Here is a 20,993-nt window from a genome sequence, read left to right as displayed (position 1 = left end):
ACAAGGACTGTGTGGATATATGACATATATTATGGAAGCCGTTTATAAGCAGAAATCATTTGGGCTACAGGGATTGATCCCATGAGCCAAATGTCACTTCTCCTTGCCATGGTTTGTAACATCAATAAAGTGTTTTGCGGACTTGTACCTTTGAGCATTGGGTCTTTTTACCCTAATATATGATTCTATGCAATACGTACATATGTCCTTATATACATATATCTAATGTACATAGACTATGTAAGTCCAAGCTTATACTTAGAGATGTAAGCAAAGTCCCACAATGGGCAGATCACTTTGGGTTGGGGCAGAAATTGGTGGTGATGGGGTAGGGCTCAGGAAAGTCTACTTACCATCTCCCAGTCTCCCTCTGCCCTTTCTCACCTCAGACCATCTCCTGTGCCTGGAATGAATGCTTCCCCCTCCCCCAAACTCCTGCCCCAGTTAGAATAGTAGAAAGCCTTGAGGGCAGGGATGGCTCCATATTTGATTCTGTAGCCCCAGTGCAATACCTAGCACATAGTAGGCAACTTAAATGTTGAACTGAACTGGAATTCCTTCCTTCAAGGCCCAACTTAGGGAGCTCCTCTTCCATGAAGCCTTCCCTGATCATCCCTAACTAGGGATTTCTCACATCCTTTGTATAGACATTCTTGTACTTATTGATTGATTTTTATTTTATTAATTTTCATCCCTGCTGATCCTCCCCACTACACTTGAAGATCCTTCTTTGTATCACCCCATCATCAAGGTCAGCGGCCCACACAATGTATCCACTTAATAGATGGTTCTTAGATTTGATTTATTACTTTCTTGGAAGAAGTGCCAACTTAATCTGAGCCTTGAAGGGTGGGATTGAAATTCCAACAGATGGCGGGAGGGCATAGTGGGAGGTAGACATACTCTAGACATAGGGAATATAAGCAAAGGTAGGGAGATGGGAAAATCTGGGCATGAACGTCTGTACGTAGCAAATAGCAGGTCTTGCTAAGAAGGTTTTGTACATATATACTCATTGCTCATATAGATCTGTGTGTATGTATGTGTATGTATATATATGCACACACATATGCACAAGGACTGTATATATATACATATATATCCATCTATGATGGAAGCTGTTTATAAAAATCTTTCTTCTGTCTCTGACCTCCTTGGAGTATATATTTGCTCAGTATTGGCATTGCTTTCAGAGTTGTTTTCTAAAATAAGTGGACCAAATCACAGCTCCACTGACAATGTATTAGTGGGCCTGTCTTCCCACAGTCAGGGATGTATAAGAGATAGTGAGAGCTCTAGTTTGTCTCCCTAACTGAATTATCATCTATTCTACTAGTTTAAAATCTCTCACCACCCCCTCCTCTCCCACCTCCCCATCAATACTTAAATCTAATATATTCCACACATCAAGCTGTCCTTGCTAACTGACTGACCTTGTCAGAAATTTTAACGAAGAGGCTGAATCCATCTGAGGCCTTCAGAAGCAGCCTGGTGGAAATGCTTTGACAGAAGTCCTTGGCCTTGGTGCTGGATTCTACCTCGAAGGCCTGTGTGAAGGGAAGAGAGTAGATGCTCTTAGAACTCTCTTCCCACAGGGTTCCCTCAATCCCTAGCCCCTTCCCTCTGGAAACCTGCACTCCCATGACCACTTCCCCAGGGGTCTTCTTTGGAGTCCTCTCTTACCTTCCTATTCACTTTGGCCACTTCTGCTGTAAGAAAGTTGGAGTATGTTTTCTTCCTTTAAACTTCAGACAATTCTGCCTTGTTTGCTTTGGCCTAGGAGGTTTCTCTTGACTGTGGTCTAATTTCTCTTTTCCTCACAACCAGTACTATCCTCTTTCTGTCCTCTCCCACCTCCATGCCTTTGTCTAAAGGCCCACCCTCCATCCAACCCCCATTCTATCTCCACCTTTTCATCTCCTTCAAGACTCAAATCAAGTGCCCTCTCTTCCATGGAGCCTTCTCTAATTTTCCAAGGCTGAAGTATAGGTAGTAAAGTATAGTAGAAAGAGAACTGAGCTAGAAATCAGAAGTCAGCAAAACTGGGATTCAAATCCCTGCTACCATTTAAATCTGCTGCCATCTATGTGACCTTGGACGTCACCTCTCTTGGCCTCAGTTTCCTCATCTGTAATGTAAGGATCATAGCTCTAGAGGTGAAAGGTACTTCAGAGGCCAATGGGTCCAACTCCCTCATTTTGCAGATAAGGAAACTGAGTCCTAGTGGGTTAAGGGACTCACCCAAAGTCACAAAGGCAGTTAGAGGTAGGACTTGTGTCCAGATCTTCTCAATCCTGACTTCTTCCACTATATAATTCTGGACTGGATAAGCTCTAAGTTTCCTCTAAGCTCTAAAAATCTAAATCCTCCTTTCCTGAGTCTTTTGAGCCTCCATGGTTGGCCTTCCCTGGGCACTTCATCATTCTCTACCCCATATAATGCTCGTTTGTGCACATATCCAATTCCCTCTATTAGAACAGAATCTCCTTAAGGTCAGGAGTCATGCCATTTATCTTCTTTGTATCCCTAGTGCTGAGCACAAGGCCTTGAACGCAGTAGACACTTAATAAATGCTTGTTTTTCACATTGCCTGTCAGTCACTAACATTCTGTCTTGCCCCATGAGGCCACAACATGAGTTCATAAGGCAGGAGTTACCTGAGAAGCTCCATAGGGCATTGGAATGAGCAAAAGACTGTAAGGATAATTAGATAATTATCTAAGGATAATTAAAGTTTTCCACTGTAGAATGGACTGCCTTGAGAAGTAGTGAGTTGCCTGCCACTGGAGGTATTTAAGTAGAGGCTGATTGGCCACTTGTCAGGGAAGCTAAAGAAGAGGTTTCTTAGGTAGGGACTCACCTAGATGCTCTCTGAGGTCCCTTCCGACTCTCTGTGGCCCTGTACTCTTTGAAGAGCTGACTTCTAATCAGTCAACTTATGGCTGACTTAGCCAACACACTAACAGTAAGAAGGGGGGTGGGTGTTGTTGTGGGTGCCAGCCATGGGACTTGGAAGTGACAAGAGTAAGGAGGATAACTTTAAGGAAGTAGCAGTGAGAGAGCGATTGATGAGGAAGTCCACCTGGCCTTGAAGGCTATGGCCACGGTCAAAAGAGTGGTAAGGAGAAGACAGGGAAATCCTGCTACAGGTAAGCATGGTAAAGGACATAGGTATTCATGTAGTCTCTGAAAAAAACAGAATTAGCAGAATTCCTAGGATGATTCCCACAAAGCTAGAGAACATAAGAGTATGGTCAATTGGAAGTTGGGTGTAGAATCTAATCAAGTAATGGGAAGAAGAATGAATCTGGAGTCAAAAGAACTGGATTCGAATCCTGATGGCCAAGCACTGCCTGTATAACCTTGAACAAGTCACTTCCCCTCTTTTCCCTCCTTTGTAAAATGAGAAAGCTGCTCTGGGTGATTGTTAAGGTCCCTTCCAGCTCTAAGTCCCGTGACAGCCATCCCAGAGTTCTGTTGTCCTGTCATCTCCCATGATCTAACATGGGTTAAGCCCTGGCCTAACCCAAGGCAGGGAATGAATAAGCTGCATTGGCCTCTGGCTTACCTCATCAGTGTCATCAGGAAAGTAGACTTTGTGGAAAATCTGGGTGGTTTTGTGCTGAATGGCCTCCACCTCCACCAGGTGGGGAGGATACTTCCGAGAGCCGTTCCTGAAAGACAAAGCACCTCGTTCACTGTCAGAGACCAGGGAAAAAGGGGACTGGAGCAAGGGTCCAAGGACTTGCTCAGGAGCATGGGTACAGGGTGACTGATGAAGATGCAGGGGCATCCATCCAACACTACAGTCCATCAAACCTACAGAGATGCCCAAGATGCTCATGAAGCCCCTCCATTCCTTCCTTTTCCTTCATTCCTCAAAACCATTACAGCAATGCAAATACAATCCCTGCCTTCATAAAGGTTACAGTCTAGTGGGGGGAGATATGAAACATATCAGCAAGAAGTAGCATTTACTAAACACTAACGATGTATCAGATGCTGTGCTAAACAAAGAAATAAAAAGACATGATGCCTACCTTCAAGAAGCTCACATTCTAATGGGGAAGACAATATGGAAATATCTAGGTATTATATATGTAGGCAGCTAGGTGGTACAGTGGATAGGGTGCTGGACCTAGAGTCAGGCAGACTCCTCTTCCTGAGTTCAAATCTGACCTCAGACACTTACTAGTTGTGTGACCTGTTTGCCTCAGTTTCCTCATCTGGAAAATGAGCTTGCGGGAAACTGGATGACTACAGCTTGACCCCACTAAACTCATAAACAGCAAAAGCTGTACTTGAAGAATGTGTTCCCTGCAAAGGCATGACCATGGAGTCAAGTATGTTTGCATGGAAATGCAGTTGGGCAGGATATTCCTTGAACAATTTGTATAAGGCACTTTCTCATGAAGACAAAACACAGGCTCATAAAGTTAAACATCATGTACCCATATAGTCTTTACATGCTTTTCATTATACTTTCTTATGTTTTGTACAATTTTAGGATGTTGCCATGACATCAATAGCCTCAACAAAATCCAGCCTGTTGGAGTGGCTCAGGGCAGTGGCTTGCTTCTGAATCCGCCCAGGCTATGCTATAACCTAAGCTCATGTGTGCTTCTCCTTTCTATACCGCATGCACTCTTGCCCCCTTCTAGGTTCCACTTCCAGAACCCCGCTGCACAGGCTGCATCAACTGGCGCCCAAACCAGGACCTGAAGGGGCAGATTTGGGGACAACAGGACTCGGCAGCCCCATCTCTCCCAGAGTAGCGACAACGAATACTGGGTACTAATTATGGGACAAGAAAACTCTACCCATAAGAGCTACGTCAATTTACTAAAATGTCTAGCAAAGGAATCCGGGGCTAAAATTCAGGAAGGTAAAATAGAAGAAATGGTAGAGGAAATTATAAAGCCTAATCCATGGTTCCCAGGGGAAGGGACCATAGACCCGGAAAATTGGGATCGTATAGGGGAAAGTATGAAAAAGGCACATTGCCTGTTTCTTCTTCTGTGCTGTCTATGCAGGGTTTAATAAAACAAGGATTAGAACCATTGAGGGCCCCCAGGTACATGGTGGAGGTCATTCACGGCTCCCCCTTAATTTCTACAGCCTCCTCTTCCTCTTTATAATCCTTTCATTGTTAACCAATCCACTGCCATGCCTTTACCTCTAACACATAATTTTTCTGATCCTAGTGAAACGACTCCATCTAGTGGATCTTGTAAACTAACCCCATTACAAGATGCCATGAAATACATTTCTTTAGCAGATGAAGTAGAAATGGCCTTCCCTGTGCCAGTCCGCCCCGACCCTAATAACCCAAATTTTAACATAGTAGAGCCCCAGATGTTTGACTATAAAACTCTCAAAGCTTTCCGCGATAGTGTCATTCAAAATGGAGCTACCTCTCCTTCCACCGAGGCCCTCATAGAATCCTTGGGGAGACAGATTCTCCCCCCTTTTGATTGGCTCACTTTGGCAAAGCCTGCCTTAGATAGCAGAGACTACATGTTATGGAAAACAATGTACAGTGATTTTTGCCAAGAACAGGAAAGAGCCAACCGTTGGGTGGGGCTGAACATTAATTATGAACAATTGACAGGGACAGGGGCTTATTGTGACTTACAGCACCAATTACAGTATGAACAGAAAGTTTTTGAACAAATCAGTTTGGCAACCAGACGAGCCTGTCAATTATTACCAGAAAAGGGGAGTCCCACAAACTCATTCACTGCTTGTTTGCAAGGTCCTACAGAACCCTATTCCCAGTTTATTGACCACTTGACCAGAGCAGTGAAGAGGCAGGTAGCCCATAGTGAGGCTGCAGACATTCTGATTAAACAACTTGCTTAACAGGATGCCAACAAGGATTGTAAAAAGGTTCTAGCCCCCACAAAGGTAGTAGGAAGAATTACTAATTTTATAAAGGCCTGCCAAGATGTGGGTACTGCCTCCCATAAACAAGTCATGTTAGCAGAAGCCCTAAAAGAAGGAGTGACATGTTATCAGTGTGGGAAGAAAGGCCATTTTCAGAGAGAATGCCCATTACGTTCTAGTGGCCTCAGAGCCAATAGTGGTTGTACAAACAGAAGGGACCCCCCCATATGCCCAAAATGCAGGAAGGGTAAACATTGGGCCAATCAATGTCATTCTAAATTCAAGATTGATGGGACTCCAGTTACACATCAGTCAGGAAACACTTAGAGGGGCTCTCCCTGAGCCCCCCAAAATTAAATGGGGGTCTTGAAAAGAACAAGTTTACCATCTCTCTGTTATATAGAATGACCAAGGGCAGCGCCAGCCTTGATCTACCCATTGATCGAGATATAGTATTATCCCCTGAAAAGGGAATAGTCACCCTATCAACCAGTGTTTATGGCCCTATCCCAAAAAACACTGTCAGCTTAATAATTGGATGAAGTAGTCTCCCTATGAAGGGCCTCAAAGTCTTTCCTGGAGTTACAGATGTAGACTACACAAGGGGAATTAGAGTTATAGCTCGATGTTCCTCCCTCCTACCTTTACATCAAGGTATGAGAATAGCGCAACTACTCCTACCATATATACCCATTGGGAAGACAAAAACTCAAATTTAAGGACCCTCTGGCTTTGGTAGCAGGTGACAATATGCTGCATACTGGTCACAAACAATCATGAGCGCCTAACTATGATACCTAACATAAAAAACAAAGGAATCATGGGCCTTATTGACACTGGTGCTGATGTTTCTGCAATTGCTATTTTTCTTGGCCTACCCTGGAGACAATTCAAACTCTTGGGGGCACAAGGGAGAGCCCTCGAGATATTAATAAAAATGCTTTTGATCTTGTTTGGAGTAATGATGATGGCAATCAAGGTGAATTCCAATCCTACATAGTAGGTATACCTTTAACTCTCTGGGGTCGGGATATACTATCCCAATTGGGTATTATTATAGCTACACCCAACAGCAGAAAGGATTTTTCATAGGGGTCCTGCATCATTCTCCCCCACCCATAGCTGATCCAATATAATGGATTATGAATGAACCAGTGTGGGTGGAGTAGTGGCCCTGTCAAGGGAGAAGCTCGCACACATACATCAGCTAGTTCAAGAACAGATAGATGCAGGACATATTGAGGAATCAGACCATGGAATACATCTATCTTCACTATCTGTAAAAAATCAGGGAAGTGGAGGCTCTTACATGAACTAAGGGAAGTGAATAAACAAATGCAAGTCATGGGAGCCTTACAACCTGGACTCCCTACCCCCGTAGCCATTCCCCCAAGATGGTCTTTGGTGATCATAGATCTTAAGGATTGCTTTTTTACTATTCCCTTGGCTGAACAAGATAAGCAAAGATCTGCCTTTTCTGTCCCATCAATTAATCTCAAGGCCCCCATGAAAAAGATACCAGTGTCCAGTTTTGCCCCAAGAAATGAAAAACAGCCCTACAATGTGCCAAAAATATGTACAAAAAGCAATCGTTCCCACTAGGCACCTTTATCCTAAGGCTTATATTATCCATTATATGGATGATATGTTGATTTCAACCTCAAAAGGAGAAGAATTAGACCCTCTATTAATTAATTTAGAAAAATCTCTGCAAGTATGGGCTTCTGATAGCCCCTGAAAAGATTCAAAAAATAGAACCTTATAAATATTTAGGAACTATCATAGAGGCTGTCATGCATTCAGCCACAAAATCTAGAAATAAGGAGAGAATTTAAAGACTCATAATGATTTTCAAAAACTAATAGGAGATATAAATTGGCTTAGGCCCTCATTAAAAATAACTACTGCCCACTTGAGACATTTATTTGACATACTAAAAGGGGATTCGTCTATACCTTCTCCTTGTACTCTTACTCCTGAGGCTATAGCAGAGTTAAGTACTGTGGAATAAGGGATTTGGGAAGCTCAAGTACTCAGGGTTGATCCTTCTGAGAAGACTTCTTCTGTCATCCCCACCTCCTATGTACCCACTGGAGCCATATATCAACCATCTGGGGTATTGGAATGGATTCATTTAGCTAACCAACAAAGAAAGTCTTTAGTCACTTATGTAGAAATAATCTCCAAGATCATTGATGGGCGAAAAACAATTCTTCAAATATTTGGGGTCGACCCCCAGATAATATGTATGCCTTTGGACAGAGAGCAGTATAACTTTTTATGGGCTCATTACCTGCCCTGGCAGGTAGCTTTTGCAGATTTTCTAGGTTCTGTAGATAATCACCTCCCTAACAATAAGATTCTACACTTTGCATCTATGCATCCCTTTATCTTTCCATAAATAACCTTCATTCATCCTATCCCTAATATATAAATGTTTTCACTGACGCCTGTAATAACGGAAAAGCCTCAGTAGTTTATGGAACCCAGAAAACTATACTAGAAACCTCACACACATCCCCCAAAAGGCATAATTAGCAGCTGTTAAAAATGCCCTTGATCATGTCTCTTTCCCATGTAATATAATTTCCAATTCTCAATACATGGTCCAATTAATTTCTTGATTAGAAACTGCTAAAATCAAGCCTGTATCTGAACAGCAACTATTTGATTTATTCTTATCAACTCAGAATACGATTTGTAGCTGTACCTCTCCATTCTTTATCACTCATATATGGTCTCACACCAATCTACCAGCCCATTAACACTAGGCAGCCAACAGGCTGATAATCTCGTTTCTCTCACCCTCAAAGAAGCCAGACTCTTTTATTCCCTTTTACACCAACCGGCCAAAATCCTCCGTCACCAGTTTGGCCTACCCAGATGGATAGCCCAAGAATTAGTCAAAGAATGTCCCTCTTGTGCCCCTTTCTCCTTTTCTCCTTTCTCATTGGGAGTGAATCCTCCTCAAAGCCAATCAAATCTGGCAAATAGATGTGACTCATGTCCTATCATTGGGTAGATATGAATATGTTCATGTTTCTATTGATACTCTCATGCTGTATGGGCCTCCGCCCATCCAGGGGAATCCTCTTTTAATGTCAGATCTCATCATATGGAAGCATTTTTGGTACTAGGTATCATTCCACCATCAAAATTGTTAATGGCCCTAGCTATACAAGTAAAGCTTTTTCTGAATTTTGTTCCTTATGGACAATTACCCATAAAACTGGCATCCCTTATAACTCTGTGGTCAAAGAATTAGTGAAGGCACCCATCAGCTCCTTAAAGCTCAAATTTTAAAACAAAAGGGGGAATATGAGCATTGCTATGGGAAATTATCAGCCAATCCTAATAAATTACTCAAACTAATACATTTAACTTTAAATTTTTTCACTTGCAATGACCAGGGAATTGCTCTCATGCAAAAACATTTTGCCCATGATAAAGCTTTGCCAGCTCACCCTTTAGTTTGGTAGAAGCCTATAGAGGGAAGACCATGTGAAGGCCCTGTGAAATTACTCACAAGGCCCTAGGATATGCTTGTGTGTCCACAGGTGCCAGAACAGAGTGGGTAACACTGAGAAACATCAAGCTGTACCATGGATGGGGAACAGATCAGCAGGAAAGTCATTTAAAATTTTTTCATCTTTAATTAATTAATTTATTTTTAGTTTTCAACATTCCATTTCCACAAGATTTTGAGTTACAAATTCTCTCTCCATCTCTCCCTTACTCCCACCCCAAGATAGCGAGCCTACTCAATACCCCTTCCTCCAATCTATTCTCTCTTATTTCCTCCCCCATACCCTCCCCCAACTTTCTTGTAGGGCAAGATGGATTTCTATACCCCAGTGCCTGTATATCTTATTTCCCAGTTGCATGTAAAAACCAAATTTTTTAACATTTGTTTTTAAAATTTTGATTTCCAGATTCATTCCCTTCTTCCCTCCTCACCCACCCCCACTAGGAAGACAAGCAATTCAATATAGGTTGTACATGGAGTTACACAAAACATTTCCATAGAAGTTTTATTGTGAAAGACTAACTATATTTCCCTCCATCCTATCCCACCCCTGATTTATTCTGTTTTCTCCTTTGACCCTGTCCCTTTTCAAAAGTATTTGCTTCTAACTATCCTCTTCCCCAATCTGCCCTCCTTTCTAACGTCCCCCCTTTTATCCCCTTCTGCCATACTTTCCTATAGGGTAATATACCCAATTGATTGTGTATGTTATTCCCTCCATAAGCCAAATTCAATGAGAATAAGGTTGAATCATTCTCTTTCACCTTCCTGGTCTTCCCCTCCATTGTAACAGTTTTCTCTTGCCTCTTTTATATGAGATAATTTACCCTATTCTATCTCTCCATTTCTCCTTCTCCCAATAAATTCCTCTCTCACATCTTAATTTTATTTTTTAGACATCATTGCTTCATATTCAACTCATCCTGTGCCCTCTGTCTATGTATACATGTACACACATATACACACATACTTATACATACACCATCCTATACATACATATATGTATGTATACATATATACATGTATACATATATACATGTATACATATATACATATATATTCCCTTCAACTATCCTCATACTGAGAAAAGTCTCATGAGTTGCAATTATTATCTTTCCATGTAGGAATGTAAATAGTTCAACTTTAATAAGTTACTTATGATTTCTTTTTCCTGTTTACCTTCTAATGCTTCTCTTGCTTCTTGTATTTGAAAGTCAAATTTTCTGTTCAGCTCTGGTTTTTTCATCAAGAGTGCTTGAAAGTCCTCTATTTCATTGAATGACCATATTTCCCTCTGAAGTATTATACTCAGTTTTGCTGGGTAGTTGATTCTTGGTTTTAATCCTAGCTCCTCTGACCTCTAGAATATCATATTCCAAGCCCTTTGATCCCTTAATGTAGAAGCTGCTAGATCTTGTGTTATCCTGATTGTGTTTCCACAATACTCAAATTGTTTCTTCTTGACTGCTTGTAATATTTTCTCCTTGACTTGAGAACTTTGGAATTTGGCTATAATATTCCTAGGAGTTTTCTTTTTGGGATCTTTTTCAAGAGACAATTGGTGTAGGAGCGGCTAGGTGGCACAGTGAATAGAGCATCAGCCCTGGAGTCAGGAGTACCTGAGTTCAAATCTGGCCTCAGACACTTGACACACTTACTAGCTGTGTGACTTTGGGCAAGTCACTTAACCCCAATTGCCTTCCAAAAAGCAAAAAAAAAAAAAGAGAGAGAGAGAGACAATTGGTGCCTTTCAATTTCTATTTTGCCCTCTGGTTCTAGAATATCAGGGCAGTTTTCCTTGATAATCTCCTAAAAGATGATGTCTAGGCTCTTTTTTTGATCATGGCTTTCAGGTAGTCCAATAATTTTTAAATTATCTCTCCTGGATCTATTTTCCAGGTCTGTGGTTTTTCCAATGAGATATTTCACATTGCCTTCTATTTTTTCATTTGTTTGGATCTGTTTTATAGTATCTTGATTTCTCATAAAGTCATTAGCTTTTTTTTTCATTTTTTTATTCATTTGCTCCAATCTAATTTTGAAGGAATTATTCTTTTCAGTGTTTTTGAAAGTCCTTTTTCATCTGAGCAATTCAGCTTTCTAAGGTATTCTTTTCCTCATTAGCTTTTTGGGCCTCTTTTGCCATTTGAGTTAGTCTATTTTTTAAGGTGTTATTTTCTTCAGCATTTTTTGAGTCTCTTTAGCAGGCTGTTGACTTGCTTTTCATGATTTTCTTGAATCATTCTCATTTCTCTTCCCAATTTTTCCTCCACTTCTCTTATTTGATTTTCAAAATCCTTCTTGAGCTCCTCCATGGCCTGTAACCAATTCATATTTTTCTTGGAGGCTTTTGATGCAGGAGTTTTCACTTTGGTGTCTTCTTCTAGTTCTATGTTTTGGTCCTCTTTGTCCCCCCCCCCCCAAATTTTCTATGGTCTGATTGCACTTCCTCTGTTTGCTTGTCTTGCCAGCCAATTATTTGACTTTTGAGCTCTTTGCCATGGTAGAACTCTGCTTCCAGAGTGGAGAGAACCGTGTCCCAAATTTCTGGGGTTTTGCACAGCTTTTGTCAGAGCTATGAGGAGGATGCCCTCTCACAAGCTCTGCCACTCTAGCACTCCTCACCCCAAGACCACCACCCAAGACTGTGACCCAGATTGAAACAGGTCAAAGCAAGAGAAATTATCCTCTGAATGATTGCTTGGTCCCCTATGATCTGCAGGCCAGGACCTCTGGAGGCAGTTACATGGCAGCAGCTACAGCCACCACACCACAACTACCTCTGAGGCCCTGGGAGCAGGGCTAGACTATGCTCTTCTCTCACCCAGTTCCAACAGAGTTTCTTATTGACCTTTTACTTCCTCTTTGGTGTGTATGGGTTGATAATTCTGGAAACCCCCACAGCTGCTGGTGATTCACTCTCCTGAAGTCCATTCCAGCTAGTCTGGACGGTGAGTCTGGGCTGGTGCAGCTCACATGGGACTGTGCTTGGCTCCCAGCCCAGTGTGATAGACCCTTCCTGGTGGCCTGTCAGGCTGTCTTCCATGGGAGATTTTTTTCTCTGTGTCACTTTGTGGGGTCTGTAGCTCTAAAATTTGTTTGGAGACATTTTTTTTTACAGGTATTGGAGGTAGTTGGAATGGGAGCTCAAGCAAGTTCCTGCTTTCATTCTGCCATCTGGGCTCCTCCCCCTCAGCAGGCAATTCAAAGATCTCGCTCTTGGGGATGACGGGACTTGGAGAGTGAGAACAACAACAAGAAGAACTCAAGAGACGGCCCCGATGACCTGGGGTCAGGTTAAGAAGATGTTACAAATGGCAGCACAATTGATGGAGGCAGCAGGCCTCCCTGAGACTGCCCTGAACCTACTTATAGCTATGTGTACCATCATCACCCTAGCGGTAGGAGCCCTAGCAGACACATATTGGGCTATGCTCCAAAAGTCACCCACCACATGGGCTCTTACTTGGCTGATAAACCTCCTGTGGTATATGTTAATGATACTAGATGGACGCCTCACCCTAAACTCCCAGAGGGAGTAGAATTAGATAATGACGGAACACCGTATAATTATACTGGGTATTCTGTGTCACCAATAAAAACTAGAGCTGCTTTTCATGATATGCAACCCCAGATTATCCTGTCCAAGGTTCTTCATAAACTAAGAAGAAAGGGGGAGATGCAGGAAACCAGATGAGCACAGCTTGACTCCACTAAACTCATAAACAGCAAAGGCTGTACATGAGGAACATGTTCCCCACAAAAGCAGAGATGTGACCCTGGAGTCAAGTATGTTTGCATGGAAATGCAGTTGGGCAGGATATTCCTCAAACAATTTGTATAACGCACTTTATCATGAAGATAGAACAAAGACTCATAAAGTAAAATATAATATACCCATATAATATTTACATGCTTTTCATTATACTTGCTTATGTCTTGTGCAACTTTAGAATGTTGCCACAACATCAACAACCTCAATAAAATCCAGTCTGTTGGAGTGGCTCAGGGCAGTGACTTGCTTCTGAGTTTGCCCAGGCTATGCTAACCTAAGCTCGTGTACGCTTCTCCTTTCTTTACCACATGCATTCTTGCCCCCTTCTAGCTTCCACTTCCAGAACCCCGCTGCGCCAGCTGCAGCAAGCTGGAGAAGGAAATGGCAAATCATTCCAGTATCTTTGCCATGAAAACCCCATCTGGGATTGTGAAGAGTTGGGGACACCACTGAAATGACTGAATAACAACTAATATGTGCGTATGTGTGTGTGTGTGTAATATACATATATATACACAATATGTATTCATATATACATGTATTCATATATGTGTATATTTGTGCCTATATATACGCATACATATATATATATATGCATGTATGCACACACACAATATACATAGTATAAATGAGAGGTAATATTAGTGGGAAGGCACCAGCAAGGTACAGGGGTTGGTGGCCTGGAAAATCCCACTGTGGCACGTGGGATTCAAACTGAGTCTTTTGGGGAGCTCAGAAGCAGAGGGGAGGAGGAAGAGCATTCCAGGCATGAGGAGCAGTCAGTGCAGAGCTATGGAGTCATACGTAAGAAGCATGCATGTATGTACATAGTTCATGATACACGCGTGAGCAGTACACCAGGGACACACGATTCAATGCTTTGTGGAGTTCAAGGGGGAAGGTTGCATTTGAGGACTAGGGAAAGAAGAGGTTATGGAACTAAAGATGTCTTCTCGAGGGCAGTGGGGTGTAGTCTGGTATGCTACAAAGAATACTAACCACATGTGGATTCAGAGGACCTGAGTGCAAATCCTGTTCTTGCTGTTTCCCACCCATATCACTCTTGAGTAAGTCACAACCCTTTTCTGGCCAAGGAAATGACATCCATCACAACATAAAGAGGAAGTGGAGGGGCAAAAAGAGACCGGAACAAAGTGCTCTAGGAATGTTTGGGGAAGGACAAAGCATTCCCTGGGGGAATCCTGGAAAAAGTGGCATCTCACCTAAGCCTTGAAGGAAGTTAGGTAGTTGATAGAAACTTAGATAATAGATAGGTAGATGAAGAGATAGATAAATAGACCTTCAGACAGGCAGGATTGATAGGCAGACAGACAGGAGAGAGAGATAAGAGACAGATGTGGGGGGGGGGGGAGAGAAAGACAAGGAAAGAGGGAGGGGGAGGGAGAGAGGGAGAGAGAGAGAGAGAGAGAGAGAGAGAGAGAGAGAGAGAGAGAGAAAGAGAGGCTAGATAGATATAACCATTTGTTAAGCACCTATAGGCCAGCCAGCAACTGTACTAAGTGCTGGTGATACTAAACAAGCAAGAGAATTCCTGCCCACAAAGGCTTACCTTCTAATAGGGGAAATTTCAACAATGCATAAATGGGAGCTAGGAATCTCTACAAGGTAAGGCAAATGCTCACCTATCAGAATCCAGGGGTGGACTTGGGGAACAGGAGGTGTGGGGGAAGGAACAGATATTCTTGCACTTACATAAAATCAATGAAAGGGAGGGATTTATTATCTAGGCTGCTTCCAGTTCTAAACTCTGTTATCCTGGGATCTGTCTGGAGTTCCCTCACACCCCTGCATTTCCACGACTTAACAGTCCTGTGTTTGCCCCTGGGGCTCCCACTGCATCTCACCTCAGCCGCGCATACCTGAGAGCCTTCTGGAGCCTCTGCATGCAGTCTGTGGACAGCTGGCAGTGCTTCCGCGATTGGAGGAACCTCTGCACATGCGGGAGCAGAATCTGGCTCGGTGGGAAGAGGCCGGTGCACAGCCAGAGCAGCTCCCAGCCTCGCTCCTCGCTGTACCTGAGCACCAGAGAGACACCAGCCAAGCCACATGTCACAGCAGCTCATGCTATGCCCCCATCATGGTGGGTAGAGGAGGGTGGGAATCAGGTGGATTTCCTGTGTGCTCCAGTCGTAGGCCAATAAGGTGACAACATGCTTGGGGAAGGAGGAAACTTGTCCTGGTCAGTTATAGTCTAGTTGAGGCAACTATGGAACAGGGGCAGGAGTGTACTGGTAAATGTTTAACAACTGACTCTCTAGGGGGAAAAATAAGTAGGTCTAACACACTAAAATTTAATCTGCATTGTTAAAATTTTCTCTACCACTTTCTTAAGTCTAGAACAATCATCAAAACAATAAATCTAGCCCCGGTTTGTAGTGTTTGCTGATTTCTGAAGTGTAAATAAGTACTCACACTGAAAATTTAACAATCATCTCTCCAAAGGGCACCAGCTAGAGATGACTAAGAGAGGGAAAAAAGAGCATTGGTCTGGCTATCAGAATACTTGGGTTCTAAACCTGACTCTGCCACTGCCATTCATTTACTGTGTGACCTTAGGCAAGCTGCTTTATCTCTTTGTGCCTCATCTATTAAATAAGAGGACTGGTAAGATTTCTTCCAGGTCTGTGAATATTTAGGTACCTGTTATATTTCAATTCATATCAGGGCAAACTTCACAAACAGGCTTGGCAGGCAGGCTCCCACGGGGTATGATTGTGATGGTGCCTGCCTTCACAGCACTTACAATTTCCTAGGCCCTACCCATAGTAGTCACTGAATAAATGTTCAGGGAGTTGACTTAAAAAAAAAACAACACAGAAGAGGCAGTATTTGATCTGAGGCTTGAGAGATGGGTAGGGATTTGACTTGTGGAGTCAGCTAATGGGCTTGGCTCCTATCATCTCCTAGCTTCCCTGCCCAACATCTGGGTCCATCCTACCAGCCACGTACCTGATGTGGTTGTCAGTGAGCTGCTTAAGTATCTGTACGTAGATCTCATCCTTCAGGGGTTCGGCCTTCAGTGCTCCTTCGAAGATCTGGTCTGTGAGCTCATTGACAGAGCGGGTCCTCTTGGAGGGGTAGTCACCCATGTACTTGAGCATGGGTGCACCACCTGTCAAGGAAATGCTAACCAAGAGCCAACTAAGAACTACCCAGGGACTATGGGGAGGGGATTTCTAACAGATGCTTAGAAAGTGGATATTCAACGAGAGACCGCTAAGATGGAAAGAAAACTCAGGAGGGTTTGCGGAGCTGGTGAGAGTCTAGACTTGGAGTCAGAAGTCACCCAAGTTTTCTGGGCCTCAGTTTCCTCATCTATAGAATGAAGGGATCTTACTGCTTCTGGTTCTAAAGTCTATGATCCTATGAACTGTGTTTGAATCCTGGCTTGGCCAGTAACCTAACATTTGACCTTTGGTAAGTCAAGTCCTTTCTCTGGCCCTCAGTTTCCTCATCCTTAAAATGGAGATCTTTATACCTGCCCTGCCAAACTGACAGAGTTATCATGAGGGTAATAATAATGGGAGCCACAACTGACAAGACTGTGAGGTTTGCAAGTGCTCTACATACTATCTTATGAGATTCTGTTTTGAAGATTATAAAACTGAGGCTCAAAGAGTTTAAAGTAAATTTCCTGTGATCACTTAACTAGTAAGTGTAAGAGGTAGGATTTGAACCCAGGCCTTTCCAAGGCAGGATTTGAATCTTAGTCTTTCCCGACTTCCAACATTCCTTTCACTCTACCACATTGCCTTCCTGATCAAATGGGGGTAAGGAATGCAAAGTCCTGCTTCACCATTATATTGGGGCTTGTTATTCTCTCTTCCCCTTTTCTGTTTCTCACTTTTGATTCTACATGGCCTTAGCATTTACATTTGGGTAGACCAGTAGTTTCATGTGTGTCTATTTTTTTTCTTCAGGAAAGATGACCTAAAATTAATTCTAAAAATGAAGGTCATCCTAAGATTGTAAGCTCCCTGAGGACAAGGCCCATCTCCTATGCTTCCTCGTACCCTCCTTCCCCCAGCTCAGGAAATCAATAAATATTACTTGTTTGTAAGGTCCATGAGGGCAGGACTGATCTCTCTCAAGGTCCAGCATGCTACATCAAAGACTTCATAGGGTTATGAATGTTTGTTAAATCTATTAAGTTAATCTCCTGCATAGGTGCCTTCCTCTCTTCCTGTGCATTTTTATTTTTCAATCTCCTCTTTGTCTTGAGTGTCTGTCTTCTTGGGCCTTTCCTTTCCCTCCTCTCTTTTTCCCTCTCTTCTACTTTCTCTTTTCCACTCTCCTCTCTTCACCCATGTGTGGGGTATTGGGAATCAGGCCTAGGTAGATCTGCAGCATAGAGGGAAGCCTTCCATGGGATTCTTGGGTAGAATGGAGAAAAGATTTTCTCATGGAAGAGAAGGAAATGTGACCTCACTCCTCCTTTGATAATTCATAAAACATCAGAGCTGGAAGAGACTTTAACAATCAGTCACTTAACTCCACCTTTCATTTTACAGAGGAAGAAAACTGAGGACCACGGCAGGAAAAATTCTGCCTCAGGCAACTAACGATGTTAAGTGGCAGCCTTGAGACTTGAACCTTGGTGTCCTGACCCCCAACCCAGAGTTCTTTTCACTTTCCCACACTGCTGGGTGGACGCAACCTATCAAAGATCTGATTTGCCCTCTAGATCAGGCAGTAGTTCTTAGTCATGAGACAGGGAACTTTCCCCTCTAGGCTGTTCTGAGCCTGGTTAGTTCATGTTCCTCCGTCTTCCCCCATCTCAGAATGTCTTGGTGATGCCCCAGTCCCTCCCTGTACTCCCTTCCTGCCAGGGCTCAGTGACAACCAGTCCCCATGCCCCAGCACCTCCACATTTCCCCCAGGCAGGATATCAATGAAGGCCATGCAGGCCTCCTGGGACAGCTCCTCATTGCCCAGAATCTTCTTCAGCAAGGCCTGTTTCAGGGGCTCTCTTGTGTGGCTCCAAAGCTTGTCCTTTCCCCGGGCTTTGGAAATCATGACCCGGCTTAGAGTGTGCTTAGGTGGGGGCCTAGGAGGGTGCCAAACACAGGAGACAAGGGGCAGTGATAACCAAAGCCACAGGAAGCTGACCCAAAGTTCTGTTCTTTATCCCTCTGAGACTGAGCAGACCTGGTAGAGTGGGGAGGGAAGGGCAGGGGGAGCATGGGGAAATCCACAAAGGCTTCTTAGGGATTTTCTCATCTCTCCCCATCTGGCACCTCCATAAGCCACTAAGCTGAATGGATCTCAGATATTTTCCATGCTGGACAATGGGTAAATCACTTAATTTCCAAATACCTAAGACATTTGGACTAGGATTTCTCTGCTAGGTACCAGGATTTCTCATCTCTGAAAGCAAAGGGAGTCACCACATTGGGAGCTACCTACAATCAGCACCACACAGATCATTCTGCTAATAAGAAGAACCAACATTTATATCGAGTTTTGAGGTTTTCTTTTTTTTTTGGAGGGGGGAAGGCAGGGCAATTGGGGTTAAATAACTTGCCCAAGGTCACACAGTTAGTAAGTGTTAAGTTCTGAGGCCGCATTTGAACTCAGGTCCTCCTGACTCCAGGGCCAGTGCTCTATTCATTGTGCCACCTAGCTTCCCTGAGTTCTGAAGTTTTCAATGTACTTTATATACATTATTTCCTTTGATCTTCATATTTACCCCCATGAAACAGGGGCTATTATGATCTGCCTCCATTTTATGGATGAGACAGAATTCAAACCCAGCTTTTCCTGAATCTAGGCCTTCTGCCCCCAAATTGCCCATCCAACCCATCCCACCATCCCTCTATACATACCTGACATCTTTAAAAGGTACTCATTACTGGCTCAGAAGATGTTGGAAACTAAGGTCTGGGAACATATTCTCAGTGAGGGGAAAGGCCTATGGCTACTTGGAGTGGGGTTAGGGACCGGTACCTGAAGTAATCATAAGAGAACTCCTCTAGTGTGTAGGGCTTCACTCGAACTTCAGGCTCTGCCACATGCAGCTGGGAAAGACGGATGATGTCTTGTCTCTGGTCTGGGGTCATTGTGATTAAGGCCTAGGGAATCGAGAGCTTCATGTTAATTCTGTCCAGTGTACAAAGGCCTGGAGGGACTGTGATCTGCCTTGTCAGAGGGAGCACCATCTTGGAGGAAATCATCTGTCTACTAAGTCCTAGGCAAGGGTACAAAGCCCTGAACCAGGCACTGTAGGGGGAGGGAAGCAAAGGGAAGAAGAACAATTTCTAATCCAAGGGCACTCCTAGTCGAGTAGGGGAGTCTAGAAGTGGAATGTAAACTCCTTGAGAGAAGGGACTGTCTCATTGTGGTAAATGTATCACCAGAGCCTAACAGTGCCAGGTATATTACAGGGGCATAATTGATGCCTGCCCACGCACTGACTGACAAAAAGCACACAAGTCACTTTAATATAAAACATAGTAATACCCCAAATCTAGGCCATCCCTTTAAGATAAGATTTCTTCAAAAAGGAAAAAAAATGACAAAGCTTCCATTTCTTCTATGATGAGGGCCATCCCATAAAGCCAGATCAGGATGGCCATTCCTGGTTCTGGGTTTTCCCATGGAAACTTGGTGGCAGGGGATGGAACGGGGATCTGCTGTCCATGCACTTTGAGATGATGAACCTCTCCTTTTTGGACTCAGAATATCTCATGATTCAGTGGATCAACAAAAGGGAGCAACCTGCCCCTCTGCCTCTCTCTTCCTTTCCAGATACCAACCACATCAAGGCTATTGGGAGCTACGGCTCAAGATTCAACCAGATAGAGGGGCAGCTTGCCCTGATCCTTCTCTTCTGCTCCTGGGCTCACTAGCCCATGGCATCTAAAAGCACATGCCCCGACAAGGAAAGTCTGAGTCTAGGTTTGGGCTGTGTCTCAGGTGTTTGCAAATTCCTGATCTCAGGTGAATGAGTTCAAGATGGACACGTCCAGGGGTGGCCAGTTAGCACAGCGAGTGGGAGCACTGGTTCCAGAGTCGGGGGATCGAATCCGGGCTCAGACACTTAGCACCCACCCAGAAACACCTGGCCGTGTAACCTTGAGCAAGTTACTTAACCCCGATTGCTTTAAAAAAAAAAAAAAGATGGACACGTCCAGGTTTGGAGGTAATCTCACAATTTCAAGAGGTCCAGAGATCCTGGGTGGGCATCAAAGAAGGAGTCCTTGGCAACTACTCCACCACTCTTGAAGAGGACTGCCGCTGACCCAAAGGAGAGGCCCAAACCTGGCCATGTCTCAGGATAGGGGAGTGTGTGAAATCAGGAAAGAACAAACACAAAACAAGCAGCCCAAAGCATAGGTTTGACTAGGCTGGAAATGTGCTTTGGGTTCCATGTACTCATGGCAAGTTGCCCCTCCCCTTCCCCAGCTCAGCCCTGACATGTCTCATAGCCAGAATGGGAGAAGGAGGTGGAGGGGTTGTCTGTCCCCTTTGGCACACTTAGTTATTGTCTCTTCTAGATCTACAGATGAAGATGAAGACTCTGTATCATCTCAAAGTGTAGAGATGAGCCTCACATGGTAGAAAACAAACCTTCCAAAGCTTTCATATGGCTACCCAGCACTAGGAATAGCAACCCTGGGTATGCTTCATGGGATGGCCCTTGTGACACACTAGGGCTTCAAGATTGGCCAATGATTTCCTCTCAACAACCTTGAGGGAAGACCTGTCTTTAATCCATACTCTGCTGCTACTTATGACCTGTATCACCTTGGCCAAGTTGCTTAACCTCTCTGGGCCCAAGCTCTT

General features: G+C 43.6%; 1 protein-coding gene across 1 annotated transcript in view; it reads right to left on the bottom strand.

Moving 5' to 3' along the window:
• The window catches only part of MYO7A (myosin VIIA), a 165,133-nt gene that overhangs the window by 19,343 nt on the left and 124,797 nt on the right, over positions 1-20,993 (bottom strand). Inside the window, exons 36-41 of the mRNA XM_069070910.1 lie at positions 19,155-19,279; positions 18,098-18,255; positions 16,158-16,311; positions 15,068-15,223; positions 3,569-3,674; positions 1,434-1,547 (exon numbers count right to left, since the gene is read on the bottom strand). Coding sequence (XP_068927011.1) covers positions 1,434-1,547; positions 3,569-3,674; positions 15,068-15,223; positions 16,158-16,311; positions 18,098-18,255; positions 19,155-19,279 — 813 coding nt within the window. The remainder of the gene's footprint in view (positions 1-1,433; positions 1,548-3,568; positions 3,675-15,067; positions 15,224-16,157; positions 16,312-18,097; positions 18,256-19,154; positions 19,280-20,993) is intronic.

The sequence above is a fragment of the Petaurus breviceps genome, unplaced genomic scaffold (genome assembly GCF_028583685.1).
Source record: "Petaurus breviceps papuanus isolate PSGF00001 unplaced genomic scaffold, PetGlider_PUasm1.0 90823, whole genome shotgun sequence".
NCBI lineage: Eukaryota > Metazoa > Chordata > Mammalia > Diprotodontia > Petauridae > Petaurus > Petaurus breviceps.
This window is presented reverse-complemented; position numbering and strand designations above follow the sequence as displayed.